This window comes from Oncorhynchus nerka, linkage group LG3 (assembly GCF_034236695.1).
Source record: "Oncorhynchus nerka isolate Pitt River linkage group LG3, Oner_Uvic_2.0, whole genome shotgun sequence".
NCBI classification, from domain to species: Eukaryota; Metazoa; Chordata; class Actinopteri; order Salmoniformes; family Salmonidae; genus Oncorhynchus; species Oncorhynchus nerka.
Genome location: NC_088398.1, coordinates 62,688,455 through 62,712,948, shown reverse-complemented (window position 1 = coordinate 62,712,948; position 24,494 = coordinate 62,688,455). Strand labels below are relative to the sequence as shown.

Below are 24,494 nucleotides of genomic sequence, written 5' to 3'. Positions count from 1 at the left end.
ATGCGTTGACAGAAGAGAGAGAGCGCGTTGACAGAAGAGCGAGAGAGAGCGTGTTGACAGAACTAAGCTGTCTTTTGATCAACACAAATGAAGAAACTGCCTCACACCAGTCATCTAAACCACTGTCACCAGGGGAGAATACATGTTGTACAGTACTCACACATTCTACTTTACCTGTTTTGATCTCTTAATAATCTTTTTATACCAGTCCTCTGGTGTTAGTCCATGGTCATATTCCCAAGTGGCAAAATAACAGAGGCCTTTTTAGCCACATTCTAACAGTGGTACTTCAGTGAAGCATGTAATTTCTATGTGAATTGTGTGGTTTCATGTCTCCCTTTGCTTGCAATAAACATTCAATAAAAAACAGTGGCATGTGTTACATTATGTTGCTCAGGTCCTCCAAAGGTTACGCAGGTCCACTCCTGTTATCACTGTAGGTCCTCTAGTCCAGTGGTTCCGAACCAGGTGTACTAGGACCCCTGGGAGTACTTGAGAACACTCATGAGACAATAGGTCAAATGCATATGAGGGGGTACTTCAGGGGTACTCTGGGCAGAGCAAAATTCAGCTGTTGGTACAGTAACCCAAAAAGGTTGGGAACCTCTGGTCTAGTCCAATCAGATAGTAAAACACTCAACAGTTCACTCTCTGCTCTGCTCTGGCTGATTGACTATAATTTCCAAACAGGGCACAGAAGAGCCCTTACACCCAGAAAGCTGAGTCATGTTATCAGACAGAAGGAGCCTTACACTTATTTTGTTCAGACTATTGAAGCAGACAGTGGTGGAAAAAGTACCCAATTGTCATACTTGAGTAAATGTATAGATACCTTAATAGAAAGTTACTGAAATAAAAGTCACCAATTAAAATAGTAAAATATTAATTGAGTAAAAGTCTAAATGTGTTTGGTTTTAAATATACTTAAGTATCAAAAGTAAATTGAATTGCTAAAATATACTTAAGTATCAAAGTAAAAGTATAAATAATTTCAAGTTCCTTATATTAAGCAAACCAGACGGAACCATTTTCTTGTTTTAAAATGTATGGATTGCCAGGGTCACACTCCAACACTGATATTATTTACAAAAGATGCAATTGTGTTTAGTGAGACCGTCAGAACATAGGCAGTGGGGATGACCACGTGTTCTCTTGATAAGTGCATGAATTTCACAGTTTTCCTGTTCTGTTAAGCATTAAAAATGTATGGTGTAAAAAGTACAATATTTTCTTTAGGAATGTAGTGAAGTAAAAGTTGTCAAAAATATAACTAATTAAGTACAGATACTACTTAAGTAGTACTTTAACGTATTTTTTACTTAAGTACATTACACTAGTGGAAGTAGAGGAGAGAAAGAATATTTGAAAACAGCCTGTCAGGTGAGGTCTCTCACACCAAAAACAAAACTCTGTGAGAGAGCTTAGTTGGACGTAGCTGCCAGTTATCACACTGAAGTGTTAGCTTTAGTCTGTCCCTGTAATGTTCATGTACACATTCAGTGTTCAACTTGGAAGTAAGAAACAAATTAACAAGCTTTTTACACCTAAGAAAGAAGTTGACTAGATTTAATGCTTAAACCCCCTTACTAAATGCATTCAAATACACTGAACAAAAATATAAATGCAACATGTAAAGTGTTGGTCCCATGTTTCATGACCTGAAATAAAAGATCCCAGAAATGTTCCATACTCTCAAAAAGCTTATCTCTCATTGTGTGTACAAATTTGTTCACATCCCTGTGCATTTCTCCTTTGCCAAGACAATCCATCCATCTGACAGGTGTGGCACATCAAGAAACTGATTAAACAGCATGATCATTACACAGGGGCACCTTGTGCTGGGGACAATAAGGCCACACTAAAATGTGCAGTTTTGTCACACAACACAATGCCACAGATGTCTCAAGTTTCTAGGGAGCGCGCAGTAGGCATGCTGACTGCAGCAATGTCCAACAGAGCTGTTGCCAAATAATTGAATGTTAATTTCTCTACCATAAGTCTCCTTCCAGCATCATTTTAGAGAATTTGGCAGTACGTCCAACCGGCCTCACAACCGCATACCACGTATAATCATGCCAGCCCAGGACCCCACATTCGTCTTCTTCACCTGAGGGATCGTCTGAGACCAGTCACCCGGACAGTTAATGAAACTATGGGTTTGCACACCCAAAGAATTTCTGCACAAATTGTCAGAAACCATTTAAGGGAAGCTCATCTGCGTGCTTGTCGTCCTCACCAGGGTCTTGACCTGACTGCAGTTCAGCGTCGTAACCAACTTCAGTGGGCAAATGCTCACCTTTGATGTCTGCTGGCACACTGGAGAACTGTGCTCTTCATGGATGAATCCTGGTTTCAACTGTACCGGGCAAATGGCAGACAGCGTATATGGATGGCATTGTGTGGGTGAGCGGTTTCAACGTTGTGAGCATAGTGCCCCGTGGTGGCGGTGGGGTTATAGTATGGGCAGGCATTCGCTACAGACAACGAACACGATTGCATTTCATCAATGGCAATTTTAATGCACAGAGATACCGTGATGAGATCCTGAGGCCCATTGTCCTGCCATTCATCCGCCGCCATCACCTCATGTTTCAGCATGATAATGCACAGTCCCATGTCGCAAGGATCTGTACACAATTCATGGAAGCTGAAAATGTCCCAGTTCTTCCATGGCCTGCAGACTTACCAGACATGTCACCCATTGAGCATGTTTGGGATGCTCTGGATCGATATGTACAACAGCTTGTTCCAGTTCTCGCCAATGTCTAACAACTTCGCACAGCCATTGAAGAGGAGTGGGACAACATTACACAGGCCACAATCAACAGCCTGATCAACTCCATGCAAAGGAGATGTCGAGCTGCATGAGGCAAATGGTGATCACACCAAATACTGACTGGTTTTCTGATCCAACCTCCTACCTTTTTTGTTTTGTTATCTGTGGCCAACAGATTTGTAGCATTTGTATTCCCAGTCATGTGAAATCCATATATTACAGTCTAATGAATTTATTTAAATTGACTGATTTCCTTATGAACTGTAACATCTTTGAAATTGTTGCATGTTGCGTTTTTATATTTTTGTTCAGTGTAGAATACAACTAGGCCTAAATTACTTTGAGCACTTTCGTTCTTGGTCATGGTGAGATGATACAAATCTGTTTTGTTACTCTATACTGAACCAAATACAGTAAGATCTGCCCTTTGCCTTAAAGTCTACCCATTCCTCTCTATCCGGTCCACTCCCCCAGGTCTGGAGGACTATCTCCAGCGCTACAGAGAGGGCATGAAGAGGGTTCTGAACACCTTTGGACCTGTTCCCGAATTCTCTGGGGAGGCAGCCGAGCGCATCAACAAAGTAAGCTTATGTGTTTGTGTTGTACTGTTTGTACCAACGCCTCTATATTCTAGGACTAGGTGGCTTCAGATTTTGCTCATCAAGTACAAGAAGGTATGAAACTGGTTTAGTTCAATGAGGGCAATGAAACATTGAGTCCGGCGAGCATTCAAAAGTTTTCCCCTTCTAGTACCATACCCTGTTAACTAGACGTTACTCAATCATATGCAGTCAGGCTGTTCAAACATCATTCTCCACATTCCAAAGGAAGCCGTCATGTGAGAACACCCTGGCCCTAAAAGCGTAAACTATTTCACAAGCATAAAATATTTCACATTGGACCGATTTTTAAATGCATAGTGTAACCAAGGAAATATTTCACTAGGATAACACCAAAATGAAATCCTAGCAGGTAAAACTATACTGAACAAAAATATAAACGCAACATTTAAGTGTTGGTCCCATTTTTCATGAGCTGAAATAACAGATCCCAGAAACATTCCATAAGCACGAAAAGCTTATTTCTCTCAAATGTTGTGCACAAATATGTTTTACACCCCAGTTAGTATGCATTTCTTCTTTTCCAAGATGTATTTATTTTTATTTCACCTTTATTTAACCAGGTAGGCTAGTTGAGAACAAGTTCTCATTTGCAACTGCGACCTGGCCAAGATAAAGCAAAGCAGTTCGACACATACAACAACACAGAGTTACACATGGAATAAACAAACATACAATCAATAATACAGTAGAAAAATATATATACAGCATGTGCAAATGAGGTAGGATAAGAGAGGTAAGGCAATAAATAGGCAATGGTGATGAAGTAATTACAATATAGCAATTAAACACTGGAATGGTAGGATGTGCAGAAGATGAATGTGCAACTAGAGATACTGGGGTGCAAAGGAGCAAGATAAATACATTTACATTTACATTTAAGTCATTTAGCAGACGCTCTTATCCAGAGCGACTTACAAATTGGATACATTAATACAGTATGGGGATGAGGTAGATTGGATGGGCTAATTTACAGATGCAGTGATCTGTGAGCTGCTCTGCCAGCTGGTGCTTAAAGCTAGTGAGGGAGGTAAGAGTCTCCAGCTTTAGTGATTTTTGCAGTTCATTCCAGTTATTGACAGCAGAGAACTGGAAGGAAAGGCGGCAAAGGAAGAATTGGCTTTGGGGACGACCAGTGAGATATACCTGCTGGAGCGCGTGCTACGGGTGGGTGCTGCTATGGTGACCAGTGAGCTGAGATAAGGTAGGGATTTACCTAGCAGAGACTTGTAGATGACCTGGAGCCAGTGGGTTTGGCGAAGAGTATGAAGCGAGGGCCAGCCAATGAGAGTGTACAGATTGCAGTGGTGGGTAGTATATGGGGCTTTGGTGACAAAACAGATGGCACTGTGATAGACTGCATCCAATTGGTTGAGTAGAGTGTTGGAGGCTACTTTGTAAATGACATTGCCGAAGTCGAGGATTGGTAGGATGGTCAGTTTTACGAGGGTATGTTTGGCAGCATGAGTGAAGGATGCGTTGTTGCGAAATAGGAAGCCAATTCTAGATTTAACTTTGGATTGGAGATGTTTGATGTGAGTCTGGAAGGAGAGTTTACAGTTTAACCAGACACCAAGGTATTTGTAGTTGTCCACATATTCTAAGTCAGAACCGTCCAGAGTAGTGATGCTGGATGGGTGGGCAGGTGCGGGCAGCGATCGGTTGAAGAGCATGCATTTAGTTTTACTTGCATTTAAGAGCAGTTGGAGGCCACGGAAGGAGAGTTGTATGGCATTGAAGCTCATCTGGAGGTTAGTTAACACAGTGTCCAAAGAAGGGCCAGAGGTATACAGAATGGTGTCGTCTGCGTAGAGGTGGATCAGAGAATCACCAGCAGCAAGAGCGACATCATTGATGTATACAGAGAAGAGAGTCGGCCCGAGAATTGAACCCTGTGGCACCCCCATAGAGATTGCCAGAGGTCCGGACAACAGGCCCTCCGATTTGATAAGATAATCCAACCACCTGATAGGTGTGGCATATCAAGAAACTGATTAAACAGCATGATCATTACACAGGTGCACCTTGTCCTGGGGACAATAAAAGGCCAATCTAAAATGTGCAGTTTTGTCACACAACACAATGCCACAGATATCTCAAGTTTTGAGGGAGTGTGCAATTGGCATGATGACTGCAGAGCTATTGCCAGACAATTGAATGTTAATTTCTCTACCATAAGCCATCTCCAACATCACTTTAGAGAATTTGGCAGTACCTCCAACTGGCCTCACAAGCGCAGACCATGTGTAACCACACCAACCCAGGACTTCCACATCTGTCTTCTTCACCTGTGGGATCGTCTGAGACCAACCACCCAGACAGCTGATGAAACTGTGGGTTTGCACTGAAGAATTTCTGCACAAACTGTCAGAAACCGTCTCAGGGAAGCTCATCTGCGTGTTCGCCACCCTTATCAGATGTGTCGCGCTGCATGAGACAAATGGTGGTCACACCAGATACTGACTGGTTTTCTGATCCACGCCCCTACCTTTTTTAAAGGTATCTGTGACCAACAGATGCATATCTGTATTCCCAGTCATGTGAAATCCATAGATTAGGGCCTAATACATTTATTTCAATTGACTGATTTCTTTGTAACTCAGTAAAACCTTCTTAAATTGTTGCATTTTATTTTTGATCAGTGTACAATTCAGAGAAGAAACAATGCATTCTCTCTACTCATCTTATTTCCCTCTCCCTCCCTTCTTCCTCTGATGTGTCCCTCCAGGAGATGTGTGAGCTGATCCCAGCTGACCAGCAGCCCCTGTCTGCCAGGAGAGAGAGAAGGGACCAGCTTCTCATGGGCCTGGCCAAGCTCAAGAAGTGACCCCAGGACTATCACCACCACTGATGAACAGGGTGGGCTGAGGTCTGGGACTCTGCTGTCCATCACTCAGCCAAAGAGCATGAGGATGATCTGATCTCTCAGTAGTACCTACACTGGGGATGTTACTGAATACTGTAGCCCTGAGTCCTCACACACAACCAACCATTATGGGATGATACTGTAGCCCTCACACACAATAAAGCAATCTAGGGATTGATTCCCATGCCATCTCAGAAATCTACCCACCACATGTTTTATGCAATCAACACATTGATCAGACAAGGGAATTATTGGTTTGGTCATACCACACTGGCTTCTTGAATTATGAATATGAAATGTTAATGTCAAAACCTTATGGGAGATTTCTTTATTAAAATGTTGAATTTCTCAAGAATGTTAAGATATTGTAATTTTTCAACAAACAGTATTATGTACTATATCTGGTATTTTCCTATGGTCTCCCAAAATAGCATCGTCGCTAGATCGATCTTAAATCAGCATGAGTCATGCCTACTTTGTGGTAATCTTGATTTCACAGAGGAAGTATCCATCATCACTTGACTGTACTGACTGTCTCATGACGACTTAGGCCTTGACCATGACTCTCAGTTCAGTTACATTACACAAGAGTATTGGAGGAAGGCCTCTTCTGTAGAGGGGAGTTTTGTTAAGATTCGCAACGCTCAGTCTGAACATTAACACGAGTCCCTTTCTGTATTGGAAGCATTAGGACATTTCATATCGTAAATAATAATAAAACAAAGTTATATTGATACACACCTTTTTATAGGGTTAGGGTTCCCACACGGACATATTTCATGTTACAGCGCTTGTTTACGGGAGACGCTGGACTGTGCTAATAGCTATCTGCGTCTCTGAACACCTGTGTGTAAATGGAAGACCGGCGCCACACACGTCACTGAAACGAGCTGCAACTATGCTAAACCCGGTTAACACAGTGTACACTAAGTGTGTATTTTGCATTTGTGAAATTATTTTGATGTGATATGAAAGTAAAGGGATTTATGTTTCTAGAACCATACTGCAATTGAGAATCTAGTCACGTGTATATGGAGTATTTAGCTGTTATCTTCCAGGGCCAATTCGCCCTTTAAACAACATGTAAGGTCCTTGGACTACGGAGTAACGTTGGGCTCTTTTAGTCTAATATTGGGCTAATGATGACTGCGTGCTTTATAGCTCGTACCGTAAATGAAGACCGAATTCAATGTATCTCTGAATTGTCTATAAACAGTCAATGTGAAAAGGATGTGATTGTGTTTGATTCAAATAATCAAATCAGTGTATTTCAGTGAAATCAGGTAAAACTACACGGCTGACACTAATCTAAAAGTTACACACTCCTGAACTGATGAGCCAATGGGGTTGATGAGCGCTGTTTTTCTTCGTCCCGCCCCCTAGCAGGTAGATTGTCCTCGAGTGAAGATCGTAAAAACTCAGGTACATCTCATCAGAGCGCAGACTTCACAGTCGGACCTACTTCCAAACAACTAAATATTCCCCTCGGCTTCGTTTGGAGTTGCTCTCTCAGTCTTTGGTGTTTCTTTAAACGACGGCATTAAAGTGCACCGAAAAGTAAAATTAATGTACGTTTGCTGAAATTCCGAGGAGGTGAGTGCTGTGATTTGTGAATCCGATATTTTGTGGATCATACTCACCTGTCTTATTCGTCTTTATGTAATGATACAGCCACTGGTGATTGTTTTTTTTTGTTGTTGCTGATGTTTAGGATTTTATTAAATAAATTATTGTTGCTTTATTTTTTTCCCCAATATACATTTTACAATTAACAGATTAGAAACTCGACAGGGAAACTTAACGAGATATGATTAATTGGCAAATTGTTATGGACAGTTTACATTTTGAATTTGAATAAAATGCAGGGAAACTCATCACTAATAATGCAGTCTTAGTAACTAGCAGCAGCCAAGTTTAGTAAGTGTATGTATAAGCAACCACGTACGAGGTGTAATATATGGCCAATATACCACAGGTAATGACTTCTACACACGACTCAACGCAGAGTGACTGGATACAGCCCTTTGCCGTGGTAAATTGGAGATATTCCAACAAAAAAAAACCGAGGTTCCTTATTGCGATTATAAACGGGTTGCCAACGTAATTAGAAAATTACTAAATGTTTTTATATGGTCTGATATACCACGGCTGTCAGCCAATCAGCATTCAGGGCTCGAACCACTCAGTTTATAATGTATAATAAACAAAAGCTAATGTATTGATTTGTCTTAACTTTCTTGTGTACTGTTTGATTATTCATTGTTTACTACACTATTTTATACATCAGTATAGCCTCCCTTGATAGCCAGTGTTGTGTAAAAGTAATTACTTGAATGAAAACACATATTATATAGTTTGATTAAATTATATTGGAAAGAAACACCACCTAGTGTTCAATTGAATACTTCATGTTTGGACATTTTTGGTTCGGTTTTTCAAATGTCTAATTGTGAGACAAAAGGAAACAGTGATGTAGGTCTACTGGTCTCCTTCCCAGTGTGCTGTTTCTGAAAATGAAACCTTTTTCAAGTTCACTAAGAACTGACATTAATTTGTACCGTTTCCATTATTGTGTTCTTCAGGTGGTCTAAGCCAAAGCTGCTGTAGAGATGAGTTGGGGGGTTCTGTATGCCCAGCTGGGCGGGGTGAACAAACACTCCACCAGCCTGGGGAAGATCTGGCTGTCTGTCCTATTCATTTTCCGTATCACCATCCTGGTACTGGCTGCAGAGAGCGTGTGGGGAGACGAGCAGTCTGACTTCATCTGCAACACCCAGCAGCCTGGCTGTAAGAACGTCTGCTACGACCACTTCTTCCCTGTGTCGCACATCCGTCTCTGGTGCCTGCAGCTGATCTTCGTGTCTACACCGGCCCTGCTGGTGGCCATGCACGTGACTTACAGGAAGCGTGGGGACAAGAAGCACATCATCGCGACGGCCTTGCACAGTGGTGGTGATGACAAGACCAGGCAGGTGGACCTAGAGGCCCTGAAGAGTCGTCGTCTGCCCATCACGGGGCCTCTGTGGTGGACGTACACCTGCAGCCTGTTCTTCCGCCTGATTTTTGAGGCTGGCTTTATGTACGCCCTCTACTTTGTTTACGATGGCTTTGCGATGCCTCATCTGGTGAAGTGTGAGCAGTGGCCCTGCCCAAACAAGGTGGACTGCTTCATCTCACGACCCACGGAGAAGACCATCTTCACCATCTTCATGGTGGCTTCGTCTGCCATCTGCATGGTTCTCAACGTGACCGAGCTGGCCTACCTCATCGTCAAGGCCCTGATGAGGTGCTCCACCAGGATGTCCAAGAAGAGCCGTGCCTACGCTCACCCCGATCACATAACCACAAACAAGTCCCTACTACAGAATAAAAAGAATGAGATGCTGCTGTCCTCTCTTACAGATTCCTCCAGCACCAAGACCGTGTGAGCCCAGCATAGTGTCCATGTTCTTCCCCATTTAGACTACAGAGAACTAGGGAGTAGAAACCTATCAGTGTTTTGTTATCATGAGAACATACGTGAGGACTGGCCCAACCCTCTGCTTTTCTGGAGCAGATTCCCAATTCCAGTCCTCCAGTACCCCCAACAGCAGATGTTTTTGTTGTAGCCCTGGATGAACATGCCTGATTCAACTCATTGAGCGATTGCTAATTAGTTGACAAGTTGAATCAGATGTGCTTGTCCAATGTGTATTGTTGGGGGTACTCGAGGACTGGCGTTGGGGAACACTGTCATAGAGGATATTTATCGTTCTGTGCCTTCCACTATGACTGACTTTTGGGGTAATGTTTTAGCACTTTTTTAATGTATTTAAATTTGTATTTATCTTGGTGTTTGAGCTACATGTCTGTTTGGGAGGTTGAACAGCAGTGACAAATGGGTCTAGATCGCCACCTTCTGGTTTACAATGAGCTTGCAGGAGTTTGTTTTATTGTGGAGCGCAACCAGAATTGGTTTATGTTACTACTTCAGCTTTGTGGGAAACTTTACCAAAGCAGAAACTCACAAGTGTGCAGTATAGCTCCAAGTTCTATTTGAGGCTCATACCGGCGAAGGAAATGTATTGAGTACCAAAGCAATTTTAGCGGTGTCAAATAGTATGATGTAGATGCTGTATATTGAGCATTTACATTTAAGTCATTTAGCAGATGCTCTTATCCAGAGAAACGTACAGTAGTGAAGGCATACCTTTTCACATTTGTTCATACCGGTCCCCTGTGGGAATTGAACCCACAAGCCTGACATTGTAAGTGCCACGCTCTACCAACTGAGCCACACCGAGCACAATGTTTTTAGGTAGCATGGCTGATACACTTGAACATTCTGGACAGATTTCCTGGACCCAAATGAAACCTATTCCTGTACTTAAAAAGCATGCTCAATGGGGAATATCCATTGGAAGTGCTTCTTGGTCCAGGAGTAGGCTTAAGCTGGGTACTGGAAACGGACCCTCTGAGCATTATGCCAACTGAGTCCGACATATAGCCTATTGTTGTCAAGACTGATTGTAAACGTGGCTATCATCTTTCAGCTTGTTCCTTATTTTAGGCACTGAACATATCACTGCACCTCTTTCAATGTGAGTTAGCGGGCTGATCTACAGGCAAAACTGGCCTAATATGCTTTGTCCAAAAATGCATGTAGAAGTTTGACCATAACTTGTATCACTGTAGTGACAATTTGGCTGTTACCTGTGAAAATGTAAGGATAGTTTTAGCAATGAGATGCATCACACACATTTGTGAAAGCACTTTGTGGGCTTACTTTCTCTCACAATCTTTACAGTTGTATGGGTGCTTTTTGTATGTTTTTTTTACATTGACTGTTTGGAGAAAATGCTACATTCAGTAGTACAAATCGTTCGGGAACATTTTTGAAAGCCTCAACATTGTCACTTGCTTCTTTACAGCAGCTAGAGCCTAGCTATTAATGTACAGATTTCTAAACTGCATGTTTTTGATAATGGTTGTATTTATTAGATCTGCACTCTGACCCTGAGTCTTAACTTTTAATTAAAAAAACAAATGATACTGTCTGTTTACTTATTGCTTTCACAGTATTTGTTGTTATACCAATGTTATCAACCTCCAGCCACTGGGATGCGCTTCTCTGGACAACCAAGAGAGGGCGGGAGGTTACGTGGGTTTTGCGGTGGGTGACTGGATTTGCAGTGTAACTTTTGATAGCCATGTATCACAAGTAAATTGTATTCTAGTGAGGTGTAGAATCAAAAATTCCTAACTCACAATTGTATCTGTCAGGCCTATGTTCTCTTCAGCATTCCAAATGAACTATTTCTCACAGATGGGCTACCTTATTGCCAACTTCCGTCACTAAAGACCAAAGGTCAGATGTAAAACTATGAAAGCAGAACTGATTTTTCCCGGATGGTAACATGCACCCCCAGACTGCATAGCATATTTGAAGCTTGATGTTTTATAGGGGCGTGGCGTGCATCGGTCCAGGGTGATGACTTACTGAATTCACTCATGCATGGTCACACAATGTGACAGTCGCGATGGCTGGGAATGGGAGTGAGCTGCGCTTCGCGGAAACCCATCTTCAAATTCAATTCGTCTCCAGAAACTAACTTTTCTTGCTCAAATTTGGCGGCGAATCCACGTGTGAAGTTTGTGAATGAATAACTTGTCCTGGCTTCGTTTAAAAGAGTTTGGTAAACTGGCAGAGGTGCCAGGATTTGGTGAAGAGGGGAGGGTACCAGCTTCCCTGGGAGGTCTGTAGGCTATCCGACGCACTTAAAATATGGCACCAATGGCAGATGGATATTGCTTTCCATATTTAAATTGGGCATCTCCTGTCTAAGGTACGATTGAAATGAGGTGCGAGTATCTTTCCTGGCACTCGTACTGATGTGATGCTGGTTACTGGTAACTCGTATCAATGGACATTTTATTTAATGAACATTTAAATGTTGAGTATTTAATTATTAGAAATTACAGTAGTGACCTATTATAATCGGTCAAACAATACGATAACAAAGGTATATGGGAGCTAAAAAATAAAGCCAGTGGACACAAAGCCTATCTGGCACCCTCTGTATTGTCGATTTGTGAGGCAGCACACTTTGTAGGTTACTGTTGGCTACCTGAACTTGATCGAGGGAATTATTATGACTTATTTAATGGTCTTCAAAACCTTCATAAATCATCTGATATTCAACCTATTCGATTTGTATAATATGATGGGATATTTTCTGGACTGATACACGTGATTAAACAAAACAAATGTTGAGACAAAGAACATACAACATTCCAACCTTATCAGATAGGCTATTCTAATACTGTAGTCCTTATAATAGCAGTAATAATGATAATACAAATAATAATATAAATAAATATTAAACAAATAACTTTTAAAGCATTTCGAGTTTTGTATGTGTATTTTTGACTGTCATACGGTCATGTATTTATCCAATCTTTAGGTGCGCGTTTCTTTTCGATCAAACTATTTCTCTTGATTAGCATTTCAAATTCTGATGAGACAAGCATTCATTTGGGGTATGTCACGTTTAGTATGTTTATAATGGTAACACGTTTAATATATATTTCATATGTATTTGCCGTGAAGGAAAAAAAAATATCCCACATTATTTTCATCAGGATACAAACTATGCGGTGGGATGTTGATATGGAGAGAGAAATAGGTTGAAACATCTCTCAACTCTCGAGATTAACATTTCTTTGCCTATCAATTCTGTGTCAAAATGCCTTGTTTTTCCAATCTAATTCATATCTTAATTTATGACGCCAATTAATATTTATGAATCAGGGCATGGTCATTTTCACTTCAATAAGAGTTTTAAAAAATAACAGTAAACCAAAAAAATACCTATCACGTGTGTCAGTCTGCTTAAAGATAAGGGAATAAACTTTTGATGTAAATAAACGAATTAACATATTCATCCATTAATTTATCTTTTTTTTCTTTCCAGGTGTCATATTTATTCTGAACCCTAGTCGATGGATTTATTACCCTCAATACAAGAACATTTGAGTAAGTTCCAACCATTTTATGTTTCTGCTTGTGTTTTGCTTTTGGTGTGAATAGTAGATTGATAGGCCTCTACTGGCAAGTTCATGTGCACAAAGCTAACCAAGCACTATACATAGATAACACATGCGCGGAATACAACAGGTGTAGTAGACCTTACAGTGAAATGCTTACTTACAAGCCCTTAACCAACAATACAGTTTTAAGAAAATACCTACAAAAAAAGTCAGTGTATTTGTCTTCATTCTCCTGTATTCAACAGTGTTTATTGTGACTAGGGCTGGAAAATGTTGTGCAATGTCTTAGTTTCAAACGTATATTCAGAGGTTACTTAAAATCATTCTCATAGCTTGTTTTTGAGGATCACATATGGGGAAAGTGTAATCTGGTTATTCCGTTTGGTTTTAACTTATGCAGTATGACAGTATACATTGTTAAATAGTTAATAGCTTAGTCAATATATGTAATTATGAATATGGTGTCTTTGCATTTATTGGCTGCAATTTCTTATATAATTGACCATTAAATTGCCATTAAAATAGCACACGTTTTTTTTACAACTGTGTTACAGATGTATTAGATTTAGCTAATGAATTATTAGCATGTTAAAAGAGGCCTATAGCTGTCCCTGTTCTCAATGAAAATGTAATTCTGTACATCACAGGATATAAAGGCCTATTAGATGTTGAAGATTGTATGTTATATCGTTGGACTTGACACCTAAGGCTCTGTTGGATCTGTAACAGTGGGAGTCATGTGTGTCAGGGCCAACACACCGCAGTCCAACCTCTGCTCACTGCTGTTTTTGACCATTATAATGTTGATCTCAGCAAATGCCTGCTGGGTAGTGGAGCGAGCAGGTGAGAGACAGAGAAAGAGAGAGGGAGTGCGTGTGTGTATGTGTGACAGTGACCGAGAGAGAGAACAGGAGAGTGAAAGAGTGTTAGCATAAATGTCAGGTTCATAGTTAATGCTAAATAGAGAAATAGGGGGCTTCACAAAATTCTGTGGCATTACAGAACCTTTCTATACCGTTCACTTGCTTTGACCGATTGTTCGATTAAAATAATTGATTTAGCAGTTAACGCCAATGACTTCTTCAAGGCCATTTTATGGAATTAATTTTAATAAGCGCTTAATGTGTTGTGCCGATGTGAAGTGTGATTAACCCTTTGTATGTTTGTGGGTGACGCGACCATTGCTTGCTCTCTCTAGGTTTGTAGTGTTTCTCTGTCCTTTATCCCCCTGCAGTTTATGCTGGATTATTCATGCTTTATGTTACATGGTATCACTTTAACAGGTAACTGACAATCTCTTTCCCCCCTCTCTGTCTTTTTATCCCGTCATCCTTCTCTCCTCCCTCTGTTCACTCCAGACTGTACTTTCTCCCTAGGGTATAAATCTTGAAGCATGGGTGACTGGAGCTTTCTGGGGCGTCTGTTGGAGAATGCACAGGAACACTCAACAGTAATCGGCAAGGTCTGGCTGACTGTCCTCTTCATCTTTAGGATCCTGGTGCTGGGAGCGGCAGCCGAGGACGTGTGGGGCGACGAGCAGTCTGACTTCACCTGCAACACACAGCAGCCTGGGTGTGAGAACGTCTGCTATGATGAGGCTTTCCCCATCTCGCACATCCGCTTCTGGGTGCTGCAGATCATCTTTGTGTCCACGCCCACCCTCATCTACCTGGGTCACGTACTGCACATCGTCCGCATGGAGGAGAAGCGGAAAGAGAAGGAGGAGGAGCTGCGAAAGGCCAACAGACTCCAGGAGGAAAAGGAACTCCTTTACAATGAAGGAGGGGATGCAGGGGGAGGGGGAGGTGGTAAAAAAGAGAAGCCACCTATCAGGGATGAGCATGGCAAGATCCGCATTAGGGGTGCCCTGTTGCGCACCTATGTGTTCAACATCATTTTCAAGACCCTTTTTGAAGTGGGGTTCCTTTTAGGTCAATATTTACTTTATGGCTTCCAGCTGAGGCCGCTATACAAGTGTGCACGGTGGCCTTGCCCCAACACTGTGGACTGCTTCATATCTAGGCCCACTGAAAAGACGATTTTCATCATATTTATGCTTGTGGTGGCTTGCGTGTCTCTTTTGCTGAATTTGTTAGAGATCTATCACCTTGGGTGGAAGAAAGTTAAACAGGGAATGGCCACCCCTGATCATGTGTTGTTGCCCCGCTCTGATGGTGTGGGGCCGGAGTCCATAACTTCTGCCCCCAGAACTGCCCTTCCCAACCTCAGCTACCCACCGACGTACACGGACGTGACAGCTGGGAGTGGTGCGTTCCTGCGGCCCAAGGTAGAGGCCTCCCCGGCAGAGTTCAAGATGGACCCCCTGCAGGAGGGGCCCTTGTCCTCCTACTACATGAGCAGCAACAACAACCAAAGGCTGACCACGCAGCAGAACTGGGCCAACCTGGCCACCGAGCAGCAGACTCGGGAGATGAAGGCCACATCCCCCTCCTCCTCCCCTTCCTCTGCCCCTTCCTCCACCCCCTCCTCTGATAGTAAGCAGCAGCCTTGTAATGCTGCTCCCCCCACCACCAGCCCCAGCTCCAGCTCCAGTGGGGGCAGTTTGAGTGAGGGGAATGTTGATCAGGAGGAAGGCCATGTCACCACCACAGTGGAAATGCATGAGCCCCCCGTCATGGTCACAGACCCTCGCCGGCTCAGCAGGGCCAGCAAGAGCAGCAGCATCAGAGCCAGGCCCAACGACTTGGCAGTATAGTCAGTCCCCCTAAATACACCTCCAACCTTCCAAAGCCCTCCCAACCACCCCAATTATTTTCTATAAAAAAATGATTTAAAAAAATAAATAATAATAATTGGAGGCAATGTGAGGCAAGGGTCTGGAGTTGTTGCCAAATATATATATTAACAGCAGTTAATATCAGTGCAATTGGTGAGTTGTAGCATATGCATTATGATACAAAAAAATGTGCCGTGTGATTGTGCAATGTGCGTTAAAATGGTCTCACAGGCCAAAGGCTTCAATATACTGGACATCATGGGACTTTAGAGTTCTCATTCCACTTTAAAATGGCCAAGTAACTTTTTTGTTTGAATTCGGTTTCAATGGCCTAGTATGTGTCAATGTGCTCTTGTCAACAGTGGTTGTTGTTGTGTTTATTTGATGAACATAAAAGCCTATTTATTCCAATTAGGAATGATACTGTACATTCATCAAGTCGTTGAGTTCGATTGGCAAATTGCTGAGAACCAATTTCGAATAAAACTGTAATGTGGAACAAGTGCAGGGTGTTTTGAGACTAGTTGTTTGTTTAGTATATTTTCTCTTTTGCTGTTATACAAGTTGAACCTTTCTTAAAGATCCAAGGCAGCCGTTTTTTTTCGATTAAAATGGTGGAAAAAAAGAAGAGCTTCTTAGCAAAGACAAATCCTCCAAGCAAGAATGTTCATAGGACTGTCTGGGAGTGGGGAGGGGAAAACTAGCTGTTATTGGCAGAGAGATTTGCAACGCTCTATCTTATTGGTCTATTAACTGTATCACCAGGCAGGTAAAAAGTCCATCCCACCAAAACAGGCAGAAACTTCAGGCAGTCTTTTCAAACAGCTCAACACTAAAGGGCACTTCACTGTATTATTCCAACCTCATAGTGTGGAAATAGAAAACACAGGAAAATCACATTTTTAATAGCACTAGGCTTTTAAAATACGTTTTTTTTTAACAATTGTTTTGTGTATCATAGAAAGTCCATTGCAAGACAAACTAAATCAGCAGCATGTATGCTCTCATCCTTTCTTTAGGGTTAAGTATGCTGTACAATGTCAGCAATGACACAGATATGGGGATAATAACATTTGCTTGTTCATTATAGAACTTTTATCTTGTACTTTATGACACTGCCTGAATTTCACAGTCTAAATTACTTTTAGAATATTCAGGAAATAGCTTAGCTATCAGTGTTTGGAAATACATTTTTTGTATTATGTGTTTGAAGAGTAATGGTGGAATCTGTAAATGCAAAACTACAACTCACTGATTCACTAACAGGTCTACAGGTGCATTTCTTTGTCTTAGTTTTACCCAGGATCCACTTACTGAACACATAAGTTACACAAAAACTATAAGAAAATGATGGGTCAAAACTAGGAGTTGAATTTATTCTTGTAGTCCACAGCTGTTATTACTGTAAGTTCCATAGTTCCAGACCCTGCTCCTACATTTGATTCTCGAATGCAGAAATTAAGCAAATTAACGTACATTTTTTTTTCCTTGAAATTAGAAAGCATACTGACATATGCACAATGAAAAGTTGACATCCAATTTTCAAGAGGTTGAACACAAAATAAACCCAAATGCTTTAAATTAAGAGGGTAAATAAACCAATTATAGGATATTTAAGTATCGCACATCTTGCAAATGTGAAGAAACTAGATTAACAACACCATCTAAAAAGCTGACATGTTGAACATTTCCAAATAGTTTTTCCAGATGTTTAGTTCAATCAAAAGTAACAAAGATTTTTGATTTGACTAGAAAGATGTGTTTATATATACAGTACCAGTCAAAAGTTTGGACACACCTACTCATTCCAGGGTTTTTCTTTATTTGTACTATTTTCTACATTATAGAATAACAGTGATGACATCAAAACTATGAAATGACACACATGGAATCATGTAGTAACCAAAAAAGTGTTATACAAATCAAAATATATTTTATATTTGAGATTCTTCAAAGTAGCCACCCTTTGCCTTGATGACAGCTTTGCACACTCTTGGCATTCTCTCAACCTGCTTCAATTTTCAGGTCACCTTGTTAAAAAGTTAATTTGTGGAATTTCTTTCCTTCTTAAAGCGTTTCAGCCAATCAGTTGTGTTGTGACAAGGTAGGGTTGGTATACAGAATATAGCCCTATTTGGTAAAAGACCAAGTCCTTATTATGGCAAGAACAGCTAAATTAACTGCACCTCAGATTGCAGCCCAAATAAATGCTTCACAGAGTTCAAGTAACAGACACATCTCAACATCAACTGTTCAGAGACTTTGTGAATCAGGCCTTCATGGTCAAATTGCTGCAAAGAAACCAATACTAAAGGACACCAATAATAAGAAGAGACTTGCTTGGGCCAAGAAACATGAGCAATGGACATTAGACCGGTGGAAATCTGTCCTTTGGTCTGATGAGTCCAAAGTAGAGATTTTTGTTTTGGTCCCAACCGCCGTGTCTTTGTGAGACGCAGAGTAAGTGAACCGATGATCTCCGCATCTGTGGTTCCCCCCGTGAAGCATGGAGGAGGATGAGGTGTGATGGTGTGAGGGTACTTTGCTGGTGACACTGTCATTGATTTATTTAGAATTCAAGGCACACTTAAGCAGCATGTCTGGTTTGTCTGGTTTGCGCTTAGTGGGACTATCATTTGTTTTTCAACAGGACAATGACCCCAAACACACCTCCAGGCTGTGTAAGGTCTAATTGACCAAGAAGGAGAGTGATGGAGTGCTGCATCAGATGAGCTGACCTCCACAATGACCAGCTCTCAACCCAATTGAGATGGTTTGGGATGAGTTGGACCACAGAGTGAAGGAAAAGCAGCCAACAAGTGCTTCAAGACGGTTGAAAAAGCATTCCAGAGAGAATGCCAAGAGTGTACAAAGCTGTCATCAAGGCAAAGGGTGGCTACTTTGAAAAATATAAAATATATTTTGATTTGTTTAACACTTTTTTGGTTACATGATTCCATATGTGTTATTTCATAGTGTTGATGTCTTCACTATTATTCTACAATGTAGAAAATAGTAAAAATAAAGAAAAACCCTTGAATGAGTAGGTGTGTCCAAACTTTGGACTGGTACTGTGTGTGTATATATATATATATATATATATATATACATACACACACAATATCACGGTTTAATCATTGCATCTTCATGTTGAGGGAAACTCACTCTCATACATCACGTGATACTTTATTGTTTTTTCTTAAAAGGGTTGTTCTTTTTTTAAAATTTTTACATAATTTAATTATAATGGAATCTAATTTCTTAACTGTAGTCAGTTTGTGACAACCAAAACAGTTATTTGGTACAAAACACACAAAGGCAATGATGTTGCAAGTGTCATAATGCCAGGATAAAAAGTGAATTCCCATTCAATGTTTTTGTGTTTCAGTTAACATCTTGATAGAACCTCAACCATTTCTACTACACCTGTTGTAAGCAATGGCATGAACAGTCTTCCGTCTAGTTAGTATAAATGTAATATTTCACTCTGTAAATTACCTGAACCATCTTGAATAACTGAAAAACTATGCAAGTCAATGCACGACATGAACACTCACTTAAAATAGGCCTTTTCTTAAATGACTTAAATGCTACCTGTGAAACATGATTGATATGGTACAACACCTGTACCAAAATATATGTATTTCTTACATATTTATTATACCTTCAAATGACCATATGTTAATAGTTTATAGTTAGAGAAAGATCTGAAATAAACACAATAACAAACCATGCAAAGTAAAAAACATAATTACAACTGTAGTGAGACTACCAGAGGAGACTATGTAATGTTTTGCTTATAACAGTGTTTTACTCTTATTGGAACAATCCATTTTTCCCCCAATGTATGTTACCTTTTCATTGAAACTATTTCAATGTACCAAACCACAAACAAATCAGTGTTATTGCATTTTGGTTCTTAAAGTTTACATTTTAGTAAAAAGATCAAAGATTTGCACATTAAGACAAAACATGCTGTTCTATGAATCATATATCTATCTATAGGAGAGAGAAGTAAAGACACCGGACAGCCAATGTTTAGAATCCTTAAAGGAAAATGTCTTAACCGTTAAACACAGCGGCTCTTTGCGTTAAAGACATTATTTCAAAAATGACATCAAATGTGAATATAGGATACATCTATAAGTTAACTCATGGTCTGAGATGATTGCAGAAAGTTTGGGTTTTCAAATATAGAAAAAAAGTGGGCTGTGAGTATTTTCTGTGTGCTCACTCAGTGCTTTCACTGTGTTTTCTTCTCACAACATTCATGTGGCTCTGTAGTTAGCTTGTAATACAATGTCACACTAACATTGAGAGAATGTCAGCTGGGTAGCTGGCCCTTCCTCTCTTCTACACACAGCAATGTGTGTATTGTTTTGAGTTGCCCGCAAGCCCCTCATCCAATAGGATAACATACAGTAGTTTTCTTCAAACTCTTGATGTGTGTCATGCAGAGCGTGATTTCTCTGGCCAGTCAGGGAGTAGGAACCATCTACTGTTTGCTCAGAACAGCAGCCTGTTTCAATTCTGTCTTAAGAGAAGTGCCTTGTGTATGACATTTTGTAAGAACAAGTTGATGTAAATGTTAATTTACCTCAAACGTTTACAAAACTGTTATTAAATAAACTTTTTGTACCATATTTCTGTATGTGGTGGTCAATAAAATTGAGCCAGTATGTGGACCTTCTGTACTTGAGTATACATTTGCAACACACACACACACACACACACACACACACACACACACACACACACACACACACACACACACACACACACACACACACACACACACACACACACACACACACACACACACACACACACACACACACACACACACACACACACACACACACACACACACACACACACACACACACACACACACACACACACACACACACACACACACACACGTATATGGATACCTGCTCGTCAAACATCTCATTCCAAAATCATGGGCATTAATATGGAGTTGGTCCCCACTTTGGTGCTATAACAGCCTCCACTGTGCGGACTTACTTCCATTCAGCCACAAGAGCATTAGTGAGGTTGGCCACTGATGTTGGGTGATTAGGCTGGCTCGCAGTCGGCGTTCCAATTCATCCCAAAGGTGTTCAGTGAAGTTCTTCCACACCGATCTTGACAAACCATTTCTGTATGGACCTCGCTTTGTGCACAGGGGAATTGTCATTCTGAAACAAGAACTTCCCAAAACTGTTGCCACAAAGTTGGAAGTACAAAATCATCTAGAATGTATGCTGTAGCCTAGCCCGAACCATGAAAAACAGCCCCAGACTGTTATTCCTCATCCACCAAACTTTACAGTTGGCATTATGCATTCGGGCAGGTAGCGTTCTCCTGGCGTCTGCCAATCCCAGATTCGTCCGTCGGACTCCCAGATGGTGAAGCGTGATTCATCACTCCAGAGAACACATTTCCAATGCTTCAGAGTCCAATGGTGGTGAGCTTTACACCACTCCAGCCAACACTTGGCATTGCGCATGGTGATCATAGGCATGTGTGCGGCTGCTCGGCCATGGAAACCCATTTCATGAAACTCCCAACTAACTGTTCTTGTGCTGAAGTTGCTTCCAGAGGCCCTAGACGTTTCCACTTCACAATAACAGCACTTACAGTTGACCGGGGAAGCTCTATTCTAGCAGGACAAAAAATGACTTTTGTATATATAGTGTATATCATATCTTGGGGATGCTGGGGTGGATTTTGTAAAAGAGCTCACGTTCATTGACCTACACAACCCTTAAACTTATCGCTCCCTCTCTTCACATTCCAAGAGGGGATGTGAGAATGTGATAGTGAGCTGAAAGGGAGGAGTGACACATCCTCCCCACAGTGCTGACTACCCTGCGTACACACATCCACGCGTATAACTCAAGTTAGACCAGCGTGTCAGTCTCACACGTTGGAGACAAACATTTATCACAAACCCATTTAGCACTGTCACACAGACCCAGCAACAATTTACAACACCCTGCTGTACAAGATGCCAGTGAGCCAACTTCCAAACATTAAACATCCAGGAAAGTGAATATGAGTTTGGCATAGAGGTGGCATATAACAAGCAGGATAAAATCTGTGTCAATCAACAGTATTATAGTAAACTGCAACCTAAGAAAACTGAGGGAAATTGAGACACTTTCTCAGGGTCTACGTCAAGGTAGCCAGCAAGCTTATGAATAAGAATAGAAACATCCATGTGGGAACCCCATAAGTGTCAAAAATATCTATATTGGGCACTCACAGGAGTCAGTGTGTGATTTGTAATCTTCCTAAAAGAACAATGACCAGGCTGAGGGGTATAGTGTACTAGAAGGGCTTAGAGTAGCACCTGGATCAGGAGCACCGGACGCATGAGAATGAGGAAGGAATGACCCTTCACGCTGTTCCTGGAACTCAGGGGTACAAATTACATGGACACCTGTTTTGTACTTGTGGACATGTTTGAGAGTTGAGCAGTGGCTAGCAGCAGATGGGACATTTAGGGAGATTGACAATGGAAAAAGAAATGTGAGTAGGTCCCGTAGAAGGAGGAGAGTGATGGGGAATATTGAGTGCATAGATCAGGGCCGACCAAACAGGCAGAGAGACAGGAGATAGGTGCAGGGTTACAGGGCCCAGTGGCAAGGACTGTTGGTAGATTGCTGGTGGGTTGGCAGGGGGATGCAGTGTGAAGGCTGCTCTGCATACAGCCAGGCAGGGCCGGATTACTGGACAGGGATGCAGGGCCCCCCTGGAGGTCGGGGGCCCCCCAATTAGCAGATGAACATGTCATAAGCAGCGGCAAAATGTGTAGAATTCCAGGAAATTAGCTTTAAAACTGCAACATTTTCTTTCATCCTCATGGCAAAATGTGAAGAATATCATGAGATGAGCTGTATTTTAAGGGGGACCTGGAGGTATTTGCCCCGGGGTCCCAACTGCAGTTGTCCAGCCCTGCAGCCAGGGCCAAGGGCCTAAAACAGACAGCAGTTATTTATAGCCTTTAATCACCTAACAAATTCACACTGGCCCCAGAGTCCGAATACCTCAGTAAGCCAGTCAGTCAGTACACCCGTTGTTTATTTCACTAGTGCCCTGAATGTTTTTATTGGACCTAGTATAGCCTTCACAGACATCATCTTCTAATACAAGGCCTCACAATTCAGTGACAGGGGGAGCGTGGGTATGCATGTGTGCATGTGTGAGAATGAGTGATATACAGTGATGTTAATTAAACCTACAGAAAAGACATTGAAACATTTGGAACAGTGTGGCGGCTGTGGCCGAATAGTACATTCCATTTTTTATTCTGTCAAATCAGCAAGCTAATTGAAATGTGATTAAAGAATTGTATCCACATTGAAATAGAGTGAATTGAAAATGGAATTGACCCTAACCCTGGTATTGAGTACTTCATGTCCTGTGATTTTCCTAGTGTGGCTAAACAGTGCATCCAATAGGGAGCCTGTGTTTTGACTGTCCATGAGAAGGAGGAGCTTGTCATGAGAAAGTGAGGTATGGGTCACGTTCCCCTGCTCAGACGTTGCATGCATCAACCAATGGTTGCGTGCCATGTCATTGACTGTGACATCGACTGACAGATTGCTATAACATAAGATGTGGTTAGTTTATGTTAAATACTTATCTAGGCATTGTAAGATCTGCCAGGTGTCAGCAAAGCTTGGGCAGAGGAACACACCCAAAGCTGACAGCACATCCCAGCAACAGGAATGTGGGGACACTGGGTTGAAAAGAGGGAGGCGAGTCTCAACAGAGACACCTATAGGCCAAGCCAGGGCCCAGTTTTTCTAAAATTATCTATCTGGATTTTGCATATCGGATAGGATTAAATGCATATAAATATAATGAATAGAACGGACAAATCAGTGAATGGGGACTTCCGTTCTCTTCATTCGATTACTATGGATTTAATCTTATCCAATAAGCGAAATCCGGATAGATAACTTTAGAAAAACTCCCTGTTAGAGCGAGAGAGCTGTGTGTGTGTTTGTCAGAGGGTTACACCCACTGCTTCCAGAAGTCCCCCAAATAAAGACAGGTCATTCTAAATGTAACTTAATCCACCCCAACAACTCTTTGTTGAGAGCCAGCCTTTAATGCCAGCTTCTCAAGGTTACAGGGCTTTGTGATGAAGGTGGACACTGTCCTGTCCATCAAAGATAATGAGAAGGACAAACTAAACACTCCATAATTTACACAGGGAGCAAAGAAGGCTGAGAAATCAGCTACGGTCAGATACACCATTATTGAGTATTGACAATGAGAACCAAAAGCTCAACTAGATGTCATGTGTTTAAATGTAATACTTATCTTTCTCCCTGGGCTTTTAAAAATATTTCTTCACTGGGGTCTGAGCCATGTGTTGGGAGCACAAAACATTAGAAATGCAGTTGTCATCCATCCCCCCCCCCCCCCCATGGTCTGGTGCAGGTGTAC

General features: G+C 41.5%; 3 protein-coding genes across 7 annotated transcripts in view; all 3 read left to right on the top strand.

Annotated features, from left to right (window-relative positions):
• cryl1 (crystallin, lambda 1) overlaps window positions 1-6,617 on the top strand; it is a 32,465-nt gene extending 25,848 nt beyond the window's left edge. Inside the window, exons 7-8 of the mRNA XM_029638934.2 lie at window positions 3,251-3,357; window positions 6,125-6,617. Of these exons, the coding sequence (XP_029494794.1) occupies window positions 3,251-3,357; window positions 6,125-6,223 (206 nt within the window). The 3' untranslated portion in view covers window positions 6,224-6,617. The remainder of the gene's footprint in view (window positions 1-3,250; window positions 3,358-6,124) is intronic.
• Window positions 6,618-6,714: 97 nt separating this feature from the next.
• gjb8 (gap junction protein beta 8) lies at window positions 6,715-11,293 on the top strand. 2 transcript variants are annotated; one of them, XM_029638955.2, is made up of 2 exons: window positions 6,715-7,830; window positions 8,845-11,293. In XM_029638955.2, exon 2 carries the CDS (start codon window positions 8,872-8,874, stop codon window positions 9,688-9,690), a length of 819 nt encoding a protein of 272 aa, XP_029494815.1. In that variant the 5' UTR covers window positions 6,715-7,830; window positions 8,845-8,871; the 3' UTR covers window positions 9,691-11,293. The 2 variants fall into 2 exon arrangements, with proteins under 2 accessions (XP_029494815.1, XP_029494805.1); XM_029638945.2 differs by having other exon boundaries at window positions 6,715-7,855.
• Window positions 11,294-11,331: 38 nt separating this feature from the next.
• LOC115112098 (gap junction alpha-3 protein) lies at window positions 11,332-20,713 on the top strand. 4 transcript variants are annotated; one of them, XM_029638905.2, is made up of 3 exons: window positions 11,332-11,414; window positions 13,216-13,277; window positions 14,650-20,713. In XM_029638905.2, exon 3 carries the CDS (start codon window positions 14,685-14,687, stop codon window positions 16,005-16,007), a length of 1,323 nt encoding a protein of 440 aa, XP_029494765.1. In that variant the 5' UTR covers window positions 11,332-11,414; window positions 13,216-13,277; window positions 14,650-14,684; the 3' UTR covers window positions 16,008-20,713. The 4 variants fall into 4 exon arrangements, with proteins under 4 accessions (XP_029494765.1, XP_029494773.1, XP_029494756.1 ...); XM_029638913.2 differs by lacking the exon at window positions 11,332-11,414 and adding an exon at window positions 11,660-12,087 and having other exon boundaries at window positions 14,668-20,713; XM_029638896.2 differs by lacking the exon at window positions 11,332-11,414 and adding an exon at window positions 11,664-12,087.
• Window positions 20,714-24,494: the final 3,781 nt, after the last annotated feature.